We start from the raw sequence: 13624 nt of genomic DNA, 5'->3' as shown, positions 1-13624 counted from the left end.
CCTTCAATCTTTCCCAGCATCAGGTCTTTTCCAGTGAGTTGGTTCTTCACATCAGTTGGCCAAAGTACTGGAGTTTCAGCTTCAGTATCAGTCCTTCCAATGAATATTCAGGACTAATTTCCTTTAGGATGGACTGGTTGGATCTCCTTGCAGTCCAAGGGACTCTCAAGAGTCTTCTCCAACACCACAGTTCAAAAGCATCAATTCTTCGACGCTCAGCTTTCTTTATAGTCCAACTCTCACATCCATACATGACTACTGGAAAAACCACAGCTTTGACTTTGAGTAGGAGGAACTGGCAGTAAACAGTAAGGACTGGGTAAAGATGGAGATGATACAAAGCAGAGTGGTTGTCTTGTAAAAATTTTGTCTCAAACTTATATTTAAGCAACTTCTTAAAAAGAAGTTGGGGGTATAAAAAAAAAAGAAGTTGGTGGGGGTCAAGGGGACAAGTGGTCAGGAGGCTGGAGAATCAAACACCAAGAGTCTAGAAACAAACACTGACCATATTATAAAACAACTTAGTTACTTCCTCTCTTGACCATCATCAAAAAGATTCACTGGCAACCAGTGCAGCATCAGAAAGTCCTGCTATAATAGAGGATAAATACTGGTCCAGGTTATAAAACTAAATACATAGCACCAAAGAGATAAATAAATGCAGTTAAAAATAATCCTCACTTAATTCCATATCTGTGCATCTGTTCTTTTTAACCACTGACTACTCTTGGGGTGAAGAACTGATATAAAATACTCTCAAATAACTCAATTGTACAAGAGTATTAGTAACATGTAGCATAGCTCAAAATATTAACTGTAACAGGAGATGAAAAAAAAAATAAGACTAAATTTCTTGACAACAAAAAGCATGTGTTGTGTAAAATCTCTTTTGGACTCTTATTCAAAAATTATCCAACAAAAATCAAATAAAAAATTACTTGTTTTAATCAATTACATCTTCAGAACTACCACTTTGCATTCATTCAATTCACACATGACTTACAGGAAAGACAAAAAAATAGCATTCTTAACCATTATTGGTACTTACGATAAAAAAAAAAACATGCAACACCAGGTTAGTTGCTTTCTGCACAACTAATGTTTCCAGTAACTATTACAGTCTCTAAGAGGAACCCAACACAAACCAAATAAAAAATGCTCTCTTGTATTTTTAAGACAAAATTCACAAGCATAGGCCTCATTTTAAATATGAAGGTATCAAGCTACTACTATGTGGTGTTAAAAACTAAGGTGTAATTTGACATCACTCCATTCCCTCAGCTTAGTATTGCTGATTATTGCACAAAACTAGTAAGAATACCAAGAGTATTAACTTATGTCCCCTTGCATGCAATAATCAAGGACCTTTAGAGATGGATGTTGTACATACCTTGAAGGTGAGGCTGAAAGTAGTGGGAGGAACTGAAGTTAGGCTGGAGCTCTGTTGTATAGTCTCCCTCTTAGGGAGGGGGAGGGTGTTGGGCAGGGGCACCTGAAAAGGTAGGCAACACATATCACAATCTAACTAAGTCTGCCACAAAAGCCCCATTAAAGATAATGCTAATGTATTCTAAGGTTATTTTCACTACAGCCAACAGGAATATTTGACTGAAGTTACACTGCACTTATACTAATTGATAACTCTGGACATCTTAGATCAAACTTCTGAAAAGAAATACTATCTGCTTATTTATACATCACTGAAAGAAAAAGAATCTGTCACATATATAAGGTATAAACTTAAAAGCCATGCTCCTATATTTTAATGTATATACAAAACACTTGGGGTATTTGTTGAAACGCAGATTCAGACTCACTTGGTCTGGGGAAGGCACGAAATTCTGCCTTTCAACAAGCTCCCAGGTGATGCTGATGCTGCTGGTCCCTGGACCATACATTGTAAAGCAAAGCTCTAGGGAATATAATTTCTACCATTTACAGAACCCACAGGTTCCATATAAAGCATTTAACATGATAGAGTAAATATAATAAAGTCTCTTCACAGCAACCTAGTCAACTCATAACTAGATTCAAGAACAAAAGTAATGTTGGGAGGAAAGGATATAATTATCACCTCCACCTTGTTACACTAAACAAGTTGTGATAGCAATACATAATTGTGGTATGTACTGTTATTCAACAGAAACTTGAAGATATTGGAAACTTGCTACCTTTATCTCTTTTTTCCTTCTAATTCTCTGGATCTTAAGATTTTATTATGTACTACTACATGACTGATTTTGATGGTTCACTCAGTATAAATAAAATGAAATGCTGGGGAGGGGTTTAAGATGATCACTTTGTGATACTATGGGCAATCTAACGGAGATTATTTGATAAATCTTTAAAATAGCTGTGCTATAATGATCAAAAAGACCACCTGCATTTAAATCTTCAAGATTTAAATTGATTTGAATCATTCAAGATTCAAAACAACTGTAATATTAGGTACTATAACCAATAAATCAGTTAAGATCCTTAAAAAAAGTGTGTTAAGCCTCAACAAGGGAAATAAGCCATCTTTCAGTTTAATTTTAATTTTTTAGACACACCAAGTGGCTTGTGGGAATCCCAGCTCCCTGACCAGAGATTAAACTCATGCACTCTAGAAGTGCAGAGTCCCAGCCACTGGACTGTCAAGGATTTCCCCAGTTTAATTTTTAAAGAGACCACAGTTCTATGCATAAAATGGAACCCCTGGTTTAATGAATAAAAAAGGGACATTTCAAAAAGTCCTAAAAATTTCCCCATATAGGATGATTGTTTTTAACACTATATTAAGCTCAGAATCACCACCAAACCTGGCACAAATAAGCAACACTGTGAAATCATTTCAAACTGATGACTTTTTATAAATGCTCCCTGACCCAAACTGAGCTTGTTTTCAAATATATTCTGAATACACTGCTAAAAATCAAACAGACTATTTACTTATACACAAGACTGGGCATCTTCCCTTCAGTAGTCCTTTGTATACAAGTCACTATGTTAATCAGCCTTGCAGATCAGACGGAAACCATTAAAATGTTCATGAGGATATTTTTCAATGAGTTTTAAGGGTTTTGAGATTAATGATCTTTCCTTCCATATTCATATTTCATAAATTAAATTTTTAGAAAAGGGTAGTTTGGCAGAAGGCATTATAATACTCTGCAAAAGGTAACATATTCTATATTTTTCTAAAATGAGAAAAGACACCACCATTCAAATATAATTAAACCTTACTGACTCAATTTCAGTTATCATTACTTGATAATTCACGTAGTGACAATAGGAATTAAACTGACTAAGCCCTTTTGCCCTTCCCTAGTATTCCATTGCTTACTACAGAAAGTTAAATAAACCTTTCCTCACAAAGTCAGGGGAAGAGGAAATTGGACAAATTATATTCATCAGCTCCAAAAGTGCTCTCCTATCACAAAGACAAAATGTGTGACCTCTTCCTTTCTATACCTTTTCCTTCAGCCAGACTACAAAAGTTGGATTAAATGATCCCTAATGCATTTCACCTAAAAGCCTATATACCTGACACTAAAGAGAAAAACAGAAAACACAGCAGCAAAGACACTGTAATAAAACATAATTCAGAGTTTTTATTCTCAGTTATATAACTGAAGCCTTTTAAGAGCTCTCTAAATGTATCTGTAAAGGTTATTATTATTATTATTATTTTAAAGAAAAGCCTTTGTTTATAGAGGACTATACTTAAAAAAGAGAGCAGATGACCAAATTTCCACCGTTATCTGCTCTCCAAAACAAGAGCCACACATGTAACTTCTAAATGCTTTTCTTTTTTTTTTTTTTGCTTGCCCATTTTTCACCTGTCAGTCTGTGAACTAGGCAAAGTACTGGACTGGACCCATATTTAACAGATTCTTAAATTATAATATGGTTGCTTTGGGAGGCGAGAGCTAGATTTGTATAACTTACTGTCATCTTTTAATAAAGTATTCAAGGGTTTATGAAAATAAACCCTTCAGTCTTCACAACAGGAATGAAGTTGTTAATGTTCAGTATCATTTTTCAAATTAAAAAAGAAACACATAAATCTTCAGCAATAATCTAATTGTCTTATTGTTTTAAGTGAACGACCTTTCACAGCATTATAAAAAGGTGTCATTTAAGAACAAAATTACCAACAAAATTAAATGCTGAATCAGTAGAATGTGAAAACTAAGAATAAATTTTTTTTTTTTACCAAAACCAGGTTAATAGGATTAGTAGATATGAAACCAAGCCGAAGCATCACAAGCCTGGATATTAAATATAAAGTGATGACTTTCAGGGGAAAAACAACAACTCAGCTTTGACTATTTCCCCTAATTACATTACAGTGTTCCTAAATACAAACTTACTGACAACTCTTACTCTGAGAAGAGTTAAATACTAATCATAAAGTGTGTTTTAGGTACAATAGCCAGGTTTCTATCCAAACCTGCCAACATCTCCAGTTGATTACTTACATTATTAACCAAAGTATCCTCCATCTTTGCATTATTAGTAGCCACAGTGTTAGGCAGAGAGGAAGAAGGTGTAGTATAGTCTGTTACAGACTCCTGTGAAGTGATAAGAGAAAAAAAAAAAAAGTTTTAAACTGAACTAGTCACTTTCTAATGACAGCCTAACAGTCGTAAAGTTATTTTGGAAGAAAGCAGGAGAGGATAGCAAACCTTAACACTCAAATCTTAGAGACCAACAGTGGGATAAAACAAACATTTCAACCACCGCTAGTGTCCTATACATTTAAAATATATACTGTAATATAGGAGGCTGTCAATAGTACCAAATACTTCTGTGGATTTCTAACATAACTCTGTGTGGTTCTTATACTCAACTCTATAGCTTACTTTCAACTATTGATTTTTTGTTTTCTTCAGAATAAAACATGGATAAATGAATGTCAAGATTTAGTTGTCACAATTAGATTTTAGGATAAACTCTGTTTATCATCATGAATCTCTCCTTTAAACATGGTAGAGTTAGATCACATGAGCTTTTTACCTCCATGAACTGAGCTGCATGGCAATTAAAAAGAGAAAATATTCAAGTAACATGAAAGGTTCCATCCACCTTTCTTTTCAGTGAGCATATGTTCCAGAGTGAACACCAAATGGCAGATATAAATTTGCTACTCCCACAAGTGTCAGTCCCCATAAGTCACTCAGTGTTATCTTGCCTTAATGAGTATTTTTAAAGATACGCGTTTTTCCATTCAATGTAGACCCTAAATGCAAGTCAGTCATTCCTCTGGTGCTCAACCAATAAAACAAGACTTGTTCCAACTCTGGAAGAAAACTGGCTATACTGGAGTTACTCTGGCTTGTGAAGTCACTCAGTCGTGTCTGACTCTTTGAAACCCCATAGACTGTAGCTTACCAGGCTCCTCTGTCTATGGAATTTTCCGGGCAAGAGTACTAGAGTGGGCTGCCATTTCCTTTTCCCTCTCTTAGTAACTGGAGTTATGTTATTTCCTGACCTCAGAATCTCATTAGTGTGCAAGATAAGGAGGGGGTCCATTACATCCATTAACAAAATAAAAAGAAATATATAGCAATTCTTTCAAAGTCTATAAACTCACTGAAAAGCATTCTGATCTTGTGTAAATAATTTTTCACTTTAAACTACCCAATAGTCCAGAATTAGGAGTTAGTCTCCACAGAAAGAAATAATTTACTGTAAGGAATTTTAGATCACATATGCACACCATGAAATAAAACCTCTGTAGAAATAATAACCCATATAAGCTACAGAACTACATGCCTCAACCAAAAAAAAAAAACAAAACTGTATTGCTGATGTTTTCCCCATTCATAATTAGACCTGGCTTGCATCAACTGACTTGGTAATCACTGCCTGTTGCTTACCTTCACATTAGTGCCATATTCTGTGGATGAAACTGAGATCATTGTTCCTATTTCAGTAGACATTTCTGAAACTGCTTTGGTTTCCTTTGTTGTCACAGGATCTGTACTTCTGACTGTAGCAGGACTTGGTTTCTCTTGTCCTTCCGGCTCCACCTGTTGGGCGTCTTTTACTTTTCTATTTTTTAATGAACGTTCCTTTCCAATAGGACCAGGTTTATGTTCTTTGTTTTCAACTGGACTCAAATCTGGAAGCTAAATTCAACGTTTATGACAAAAACATGTCATGATCAAAGACATTTCATCGAAAACTAAATCCAATTAAAAAACTTTTTTATTCTCCTTATATGTTAGTGGCTTTCATACAATTATATCTGGAACACAAACGGTATTTACCTTCTGGGCTTTGATAGGGCCTGCCCGTGGCTGCTTCTGCCGTTGTTCTTTAGGCTCAGATATTTTGTCGGTAGTTTTTTCCGAAAGCACAGGAACAATTTCATTTTCATTCCCATTTGAAGCTGGAGCACCAAACTGAATTGTGTCAATTCCAATTTCAACTCCACTTTCTTGGCTATTCTTTGTTCCCTAGCAAAAGTACATTTAAAAACTTGCTTCAAAGTAGAGTTCAAATTTGACTGAATGATTTATGTAATACTACAGATTTTAAAAGTACAATAGAAGGTTTGAAGCAATCTACATCTAATTGAGATTAATTGATAATGCATACATGCTAGTCGCTTCAGTAATGTCCGACTCTTTGCAATCCCATGGACTGTAGCCCATCAGGCTCCTCTGTCCGTGGGATTCTCCAGGCAAGAATACTGGAGTGGGTTGCCATGGCCTCCTCCAGGGGATCCTTCCAACCCAGAGATTGAGCACATGTCTCTCACATCTCCTGCACTGGCAGGCAAGTTCTTTACTATAGCGCCATCTGAAAAGTCCCATAACTAACATTGGTTACATTTTAATAAAGTATTCCTTTAACCACTACTGATCTGTATTAGAAAACAACTGATAAAATAAAAACTAGGGCAAGACTTAAGTTTTAAAGTTTTGGCTTTAATTGCCCTGAACTGTAGGGCAAATCACACCTTCAACTTAAATGTAAAAAATCATTTAAAACAAATATAAAACAACAAATACAGCAACAAATAGATGAATGAATTAATGGAGGAGCAGAAAAAAGACAGGAATCCCAGTGTCACCCACTTCTGCTCTGAAAATAAAAATATACATGAAAGCACTTTGTGACTGGTAATGGAGTGCACACACCCTAGGAATTCATCAATTAAACTTCTAATTTATGTAACACCTTGTTTGCGCTAGCTGCTGATCCAGGCAGACACTACCAATCTAACTTGCAGAATTTGCATTATTATGGATAAAGAAAATAAGTAACAAGTTTAGATAAAAGATGTGCAACAATTAAAATATGGTTAAATCACTTAGAAAAAGGTCCCTAAGAGGTCACACTGAAACTGAATCTAAAATACAAGATTAGTGGAAGGTGTTTCTTGCAGAGCAAATATGTAGTCTGAGGATCAGGAATTAAGCTCTCCAGGTGATTCTGATACAGGCCAAAGTGTGAGTAACTGTTTTTAAGAAAACTGCCACAATAACCCCACAAAAGCCATTACTAAATCTGCTCCTACCTCTGATGAAGTAGCTGATCCAAATGATGTTAGGGGCTTATTCCACGCACTGACGGAAGGTGGCTGTGGTGGACTAATGGGACCTACTGAAAAGAAGTCACAGGAAATATGACCATTAAATTTAGAGGTTAATAATTCATAATCCATTTAACCCTTTCTTTTAATGGTAGCTAGACAATAGAAGAATGACTTTTCACATGGTATTTAAAGAGATTCTTGCACACCAAAATAAATGATTCCCCCAAAACATTGTACATTGTTTTATCAACAAAAAGTTTTGTCCATAAAATATGGCTGTTAAAAGTGTAACACACTTGTCTTAGAAATAAAAGTTTTAAGAAAGGAAGCTAAAGATTACAGATTACTGTTACTGCTTCCTAGTAAGAAAAAAAGAGATGGCTAGTTTATCTAGTTCATAGATAAAACTGAAAACAAACTCTCAACTGCCACACCATTCCCCACCACTCACTTCTCCGTTGCACACTTACATTTCTTAGAAATGTCATTCAGCACGGCTGCTGGGGCCACCTTGTTCTCCCACAATTCGGCCGTAAGAGCGCTGTGTGACTGCGAGGGCGGGATGGGTTTTCCTGTGGCTCCATAATCCGTGCCATTAGGGGTCTGAGCGGAAGGGAGTCTGATTGAAGGAGGTGGCTGTTTTGAAGATTGTGTTGTAGTCTGTAGTGAACTCTGGACTGGCTTGTGAGTCTGTCCCTGCGTCTGACCTGGGGCAGTGGGAGATGGGACTGGGACTTGGACTAGGGTGGGGGTTGAGGCTGGGGCTGGGGCTGGGGCTGGGGCTGTCGGGGCTGAGGCAGGGACAGTTGGGGCTGAGATGGCTGGAGGTGGAGCTGAAGCTGGTGCTAAGGCTGAAGCAAGGATGGGAATTGAGGCTGAGGTAAGGATGGGGACAGAGGTTGGAGAGGAAGCTGAGGCAAGGATTGGGGTTGGAGCCGGTGCTGGAGAAGAGGCTGTGGCTGTAGTTGGGGTGGAGGCTGGAATTGGAGCTGAGGCTGAGGCTAAGGTTGGGAGTGGAGCTGAGGTGGAGGTTAAGACTGGGACTGCAGTGGGGGCTGGAACAGAAGCTGCGGGTGATGCTAGAAGGGGAACTGGGGTTGAGGCCGGAACTGGAGCTGGGGTTGTGGCTGGAACTGGAGCTGAAGTTGACCCTGGACCCGGAGCTGAGGTTAGAGCTGAAGCTGGAGGCTGTACTTGCTGGGTTCCTGGAGCCTGTTTTTTGGCAAATCTTGGTGGGAGCTTAGAAGTCTGATTTCTTCCCTTTTCATTTGCATTCTTTTTATTCCAGACCTTAAAAAATTTGCAGGAATCATTTGTGTGAATAACATAGTTGAAATGTAATAGTTCATGAACAGATCTTCCAACAAAGTTACCTACTGCTAATTTAGTTCCTTTACTTTACAAAATGCCTTCTCAATAGAATAAAAACATCAAGGTTGCTAATGAGATTTTAAATTATGAGAAGCCAATATGCTATAGAGGAAAAAACATATATTCTTGATACACAGGTACACAAGCTCTTTTCCCCAATTCTGAAATTAAAGAAATTAAGTAAATTCGCACTAATTTCATTTGGCAGCAAAATCTGATTCTACCTGACAAAAAATTATTGGTTCCACTCAACTGTTGTTTGCCATAGAAACATTAATTCTGGGAGTGTTGGTGGGTGTTATGCTATATAGAATGCACACACCAATTTACCTTCTTAAAACACAGTAACAATAAATGACTTCTGAAGATACCTAGTTCAAGGACTATGCTCAATTAAACTCAATATTATCGCACACATAGGATTTTTACAGGACTTCCTGTTTTAAAGCCTTCTAATCTATCAGGGCTCTTTATCACTGTGACCCATGTGCTCTATTTATGTTTATACTGGTTCAGCATTTAGCAAAATGGGTGTTTGGGTTGATAAAAAGAAAAATTTAACTTACTGTTGATTCATACTATGCATTTAAATAAACTAATTTAGACTATAAGAGAAACTGATATAGGTCAAGAATCTGCAAGTTATTAGAGATCATGGCAGTTGTGTTCATTAGATTTCCAAGATGATTTAAAAACTTTAACACTGCAATGAAATAAGATGGGGCAAATAAGCTGCTCTGAAATAAAGACGATCTTCTCTAAGGCAAATAGTGAGATACAGTAATTACATTTTATTTAAAATTGATCTCACTGCGGTTAAAAACAGTTTAAAGTTGTGAAAAGTCAGATCATTCTCAGCACTTGAATAATTAATACAGCCCTGACCTTATAGGTGGGAAGAAACCTCAACCATTTCCTAGTATATTTTGGGCAATAATCTAAATAACCAGCAACAAATTGAAACACTAAACCTGTATGATTTGTTCTTCCTTCTTTCGGCGTTCTTCATCCTGTAAACGCTTCTGCTGTTTTTTGGATACCACTTCAGTAAAACCATCATCATTCAAATTTGACTGGGGGTCTTCAACCACTGTTACTTCAGGATGGTCATCAATTATAACAACACCTATGGGAATAGAATAAGATTTAAAGTGAAATTTTTTTTCAACTGAAAAGATAAAACAAATGTTTAATCCAATAGTGATTAAAAATAAAAGAAAAAAGGCAAAAATCTAATACTTATAATTCATAAAATAACCCATTTTCCACACCATAAAATAGCCATTACTAAAATTTGAAGATTTCATAGATATATGAAAAAAAGATGTATATCACTCACAACAGGTAGTTTTGGGACTTTATTTTTAACCCTGTTTATGAGGTCAAGTCCTAAAACTACCTGCTGTGAATGATATGTTTTTTTTTTCTTAAGCAATGAAGTGGTAATGCCTTTTTTTTAAAAAAAGAAAAATCAAAAAAATCTTTTATCTTATAGTCAAAACACTTTCTCTCTCCCAGTCTCAAGATGTGTATAGTGCTGTAAAGATCTATGTTAGCACTTTTATCTTATTTGGATCTAATCATTCTAAAAGGTGGGTATTACTATTGTTTCCCCTTTTCAAAGGATGCAATAAGCTCTGAGAGGCTCATTTGCTAACATGCTGCTGACAAGCTAAGCTGCTTTTTGAGTCTTAATGCCTTTAGTTTACACAGACTATTGTCTACAGTGTGGAGCAGTTAAAAACATGAAATATATGTTAAAGTTCCATGGGAATGTAAAGTGATATAGACATACATATATCATAATAACTCAGCAGAAGAATAATTCAAGATATACTTTCAATGCATTATCTAACAATTATTCTACCTTGTTAAATTATCCTATACATTCTAGTGAGTATAAGAAATTTAGACCCATTAACACATAAAAGAAAAATAAAAATAGTCCAGGTGATGTGATTTGGGGTTGCAGGTATAAAGCTTACACAATGAATATAAGAAAAGGGTGAGGCAATTCAAATAAATTAATTTTGCAAACAACATAAATATATGGGTTTTCTTTTTTTTTAGCAGGTGGAGTCTTTTTTAATATAATTAATTAATTTACTGTAATTTTTTGGTTGCACTAGGTCTTTTGTTGCTGTGTGTGGGCTTTCTCTAGCTGTGGAGAGCAGGGGCTATTCTCTAGTTGCGGAGTACAGGCCCTATGAGGGCTTCAGTAGTTGTGGTGCATGGGCTTAGTTGCTCCAGGGCATGTCGGATTTTTCCAGACCAGGGATCAAACTCATGTTCTCTGCATTGGCAGGCAGATTCCTATCCACTGTACCATTAGGAAAGTCCTATACTATGTTGTGATTGCAGAACACATAATTAAAAATTGCTTGGCAATGATATACACACCATTCAGAACGGTGATAACTTGCAGGGGTTGGCAAGAGAATATGACTCAGAGTAGATCAAAGGGAAGCTACCTGCAAACAGTTCTTTTTAAATAGCTAAAAATTCACATTCATAGACATACTGATAGGGAAAAAAAGAAATACTAAGATTGGCTTTCACTCTTTACAAACCTACTACTGTTAGTCTGGTTAATAAAAACTTGATTTAAGGGGAAAAATATTGATTCTGATTTACCTATGGCACTTCTACTTGTGTTTTAAATCTTTAAGTCATTAACTGTGTAAAACAGAGCATATGCTTATCTCAAAGCAAGGTTTTAGTTCAATATTTCAAAGGGTGTTATGCACTCTAAGAGATCTCTTCATAATTCTAAATGTCTTGGTTTTTCACTTAAACTAGAAAGTGTGTGTAAAGCTTGTCTTCATAGTCATACCATCACTATTTTCATTTTCTTGCCAAAGAGCTCCTTTAGAAACCTTTTGAACAGTTCACTCAACTACGTGAAGCCTTTATGGACAAGAGAACAATACTTTGTGATCAACACCCTGTTTTTGTCTGGTGCTATGTAACATTTGGAACTAATTTTAGGAAACTTAGATTATTTTAAAGAACCTAAAGATGACTCAAAATTAATTAAAGGACCTCTCCCTGGTGGTCCAGTGGCTTAGAGGTTGCCTGCCAAGGCAGGGCACACGTGTTTGACCCTTGGTCCAGGAAGATTCCACATGTTGTGGGGCAACTAAACTAGTGTCCCGCAACTACTGAAGCCTGTGTGCCCAGAGGCTGTGCTCCACGATAAGAGAAGCCATCACAACGAGAAGCTGGTGTCTGTAGCAATGAAGACACAGCAGAGCCAAAAATAATTTTTTTTAATGTTATAAAAAAAGAAATGCAAAACTTGAACAAGTTAAAACCAACAGCTCAATTTTCATTATCAATTCAGAAAAAATACTTACCTTTTTATATTGTCTTAATAATACCTTGCAAACTTATTCCAGAAGTTGTTTGGAAAAACTAGTAAACGACTATTTGAGAAGACAAATCTGCCATGTTCTGTGGACTTTGTTATCTTCATTTGTCATTTTCCAACTGTGATGTCTAGATGGATGCTAGTCTCTCTTCTCATGGACCACACCAAGATAAGCATCCAAATTTCCTATGGACTTACTTTAACCACTTTAAATCAAAGCTTTCTAACTTTAGCACTATTAACATTGTGAGTTAGCCGTTCTGTGCACTATAAAACATCTCTGGGCCTAAACCCACGAATATGTCAGTAGGTGACTTTTGTGGAGGTCCAGTGGTTAAGAATCCATCTTCCAGTGCAGGGGGGCGTGGTTCAATCTCTGGTCAGGGAACTAATATCCCACATGTCAGGGAGCAACGAAGCCTGTGCAGCACCAACTACTGAGACCTCGAGCGCTAGAGACGGTGCACCACAACCTGAGAGAAGCCCACGCGCTGTAGTAAAGACCTGAGGCTGATAAATATATATAAATATAAATGTCAGTAGCATCTAGCCACCAGCTGCAACACCAAAAATGTCTCTAGAAACTGTCACATGCCCCTGGGGAACAGAATCATCCCTATTAAGAACCACAGTTCTAAAGAATCTAAAAATTCTTAAAACATACAGCTAAGATTCTTTCTTTTCCATGTGAATCCTAAAATGGTAGTCCAGAATTAGCTCTCAAGTTTGCATGCATTGGAATTAGAATCCCCTGGAGAACTTGTTCAAACACAGATTGCTTCACATGCCAAGAGTTTCTGATTCAGTAGACCTGGGGTAGGGCCCAAGATTTTGTTTTTCACACAAACTTCCAGGTGATGTTGATGGTTTGAGGACCCCATTTTGAAAATCGCTGGTCTAGAAATAATAATGTCAAGGTACTGGGACCAAATCAAATTGAATATGTATAAAGAACCATTAACTGCTGCTGCTGCTGCTGCTAAGTCACTTCAGTCATGTCCGACTCTGTGCAACCCCAAAGATGGCAGCCCACCAGGCTCCCCAATCCCTGGGATGCTCCAGGCAAGAACACTGGAGTGGATTGCCATTTCCTTCTCCAACGCATGAAAGTGAAAAATGAAAGTGAAGTCGCCTCGGTCTCGTCCGACTCTTAGCGACCCCATGGACTGCAGCCCACCAGGCTCCTTCATCCATGGGATTTTCCACGCAACAGTAATGGAGTGGGTTGCCATTGCCTTCTCCGAACCATTAACTAGATGAAAGAAAACTCTCATCTACATCTCTCATACGCAATAACAACAGTACCTAACCAGTTTCCCATTACTACTATCTAGTCTCAACTTAGTAAATCT

At 37.0% G+C, this 13624-nt stretch overlaps 1 protein-coding gene across 16 annotated transcripts in view; it reads right to left on the bottom strand.

Moving 5' to 3' along the window:
* Positions 1 to 13624, bottom strand: part of PRRC2C (proline rich coiled-coil 2C) — a 95073-nt gene that overhangs the window by 22030 nt on the left and 59419 nt on the right. For 13 of the 16 annotated variants that reach the window (XM_043924658.1, XM_043924647.1, XM_043924664.1 and 10 more), the window contains exons 18-24: positions 9874 to 10028; positions 8002 to 8821; positions 7514 to 7599; positions 6258 to 6446; positions 5865 to 6116; positions 4464 to 4556; positions 1391 to 1492 (exon numbers count right to left, since the gene is read on the bottom strand). In XM_043924658.1, coding sequence (XP_043780593.1) covers positions 1391 to 1492; positions 4464 to 4556; positions 5865 to 6116; positions 6258 to 6446; positions 7514 to 7599; positions 8002 to 8821; positions 9874 to 10028 — 1697 coding nt within the window. The remainder of the gene's footprint in view (positions 1 to 1390; positions 1493 to 4463; positions 4557 to 5864; positions 6117 to 6257; positions 6447 to 7513; positions 7600 to 8001; positions 8822 to 9873; positions 10029 to 13624) is intronic. The other 3 variants (XM_043924648.1, XM_043924657.1, XM_043924656.1) reach the window with 3 other exon arrangements.

The sequence above is a fragment of the Cervus elaphus genome, chromosome 14 (assembly GCF_910594005.1).
Source record: "Cervus elaphus chromosome 14, mCerEla1.1, whole genome shotgun sequence".
Classification (NCBI taxonomy): Eukaryota; Metazoa; Chordata; class Mammalia; order Artiodactyla; family Cervidae; genus Cervus; species Cervus elaphus.
Note: the sequence above shows the minus strand (reverse complement) of the source record. Positions and strands in the feature narration are given on the sequence as shown.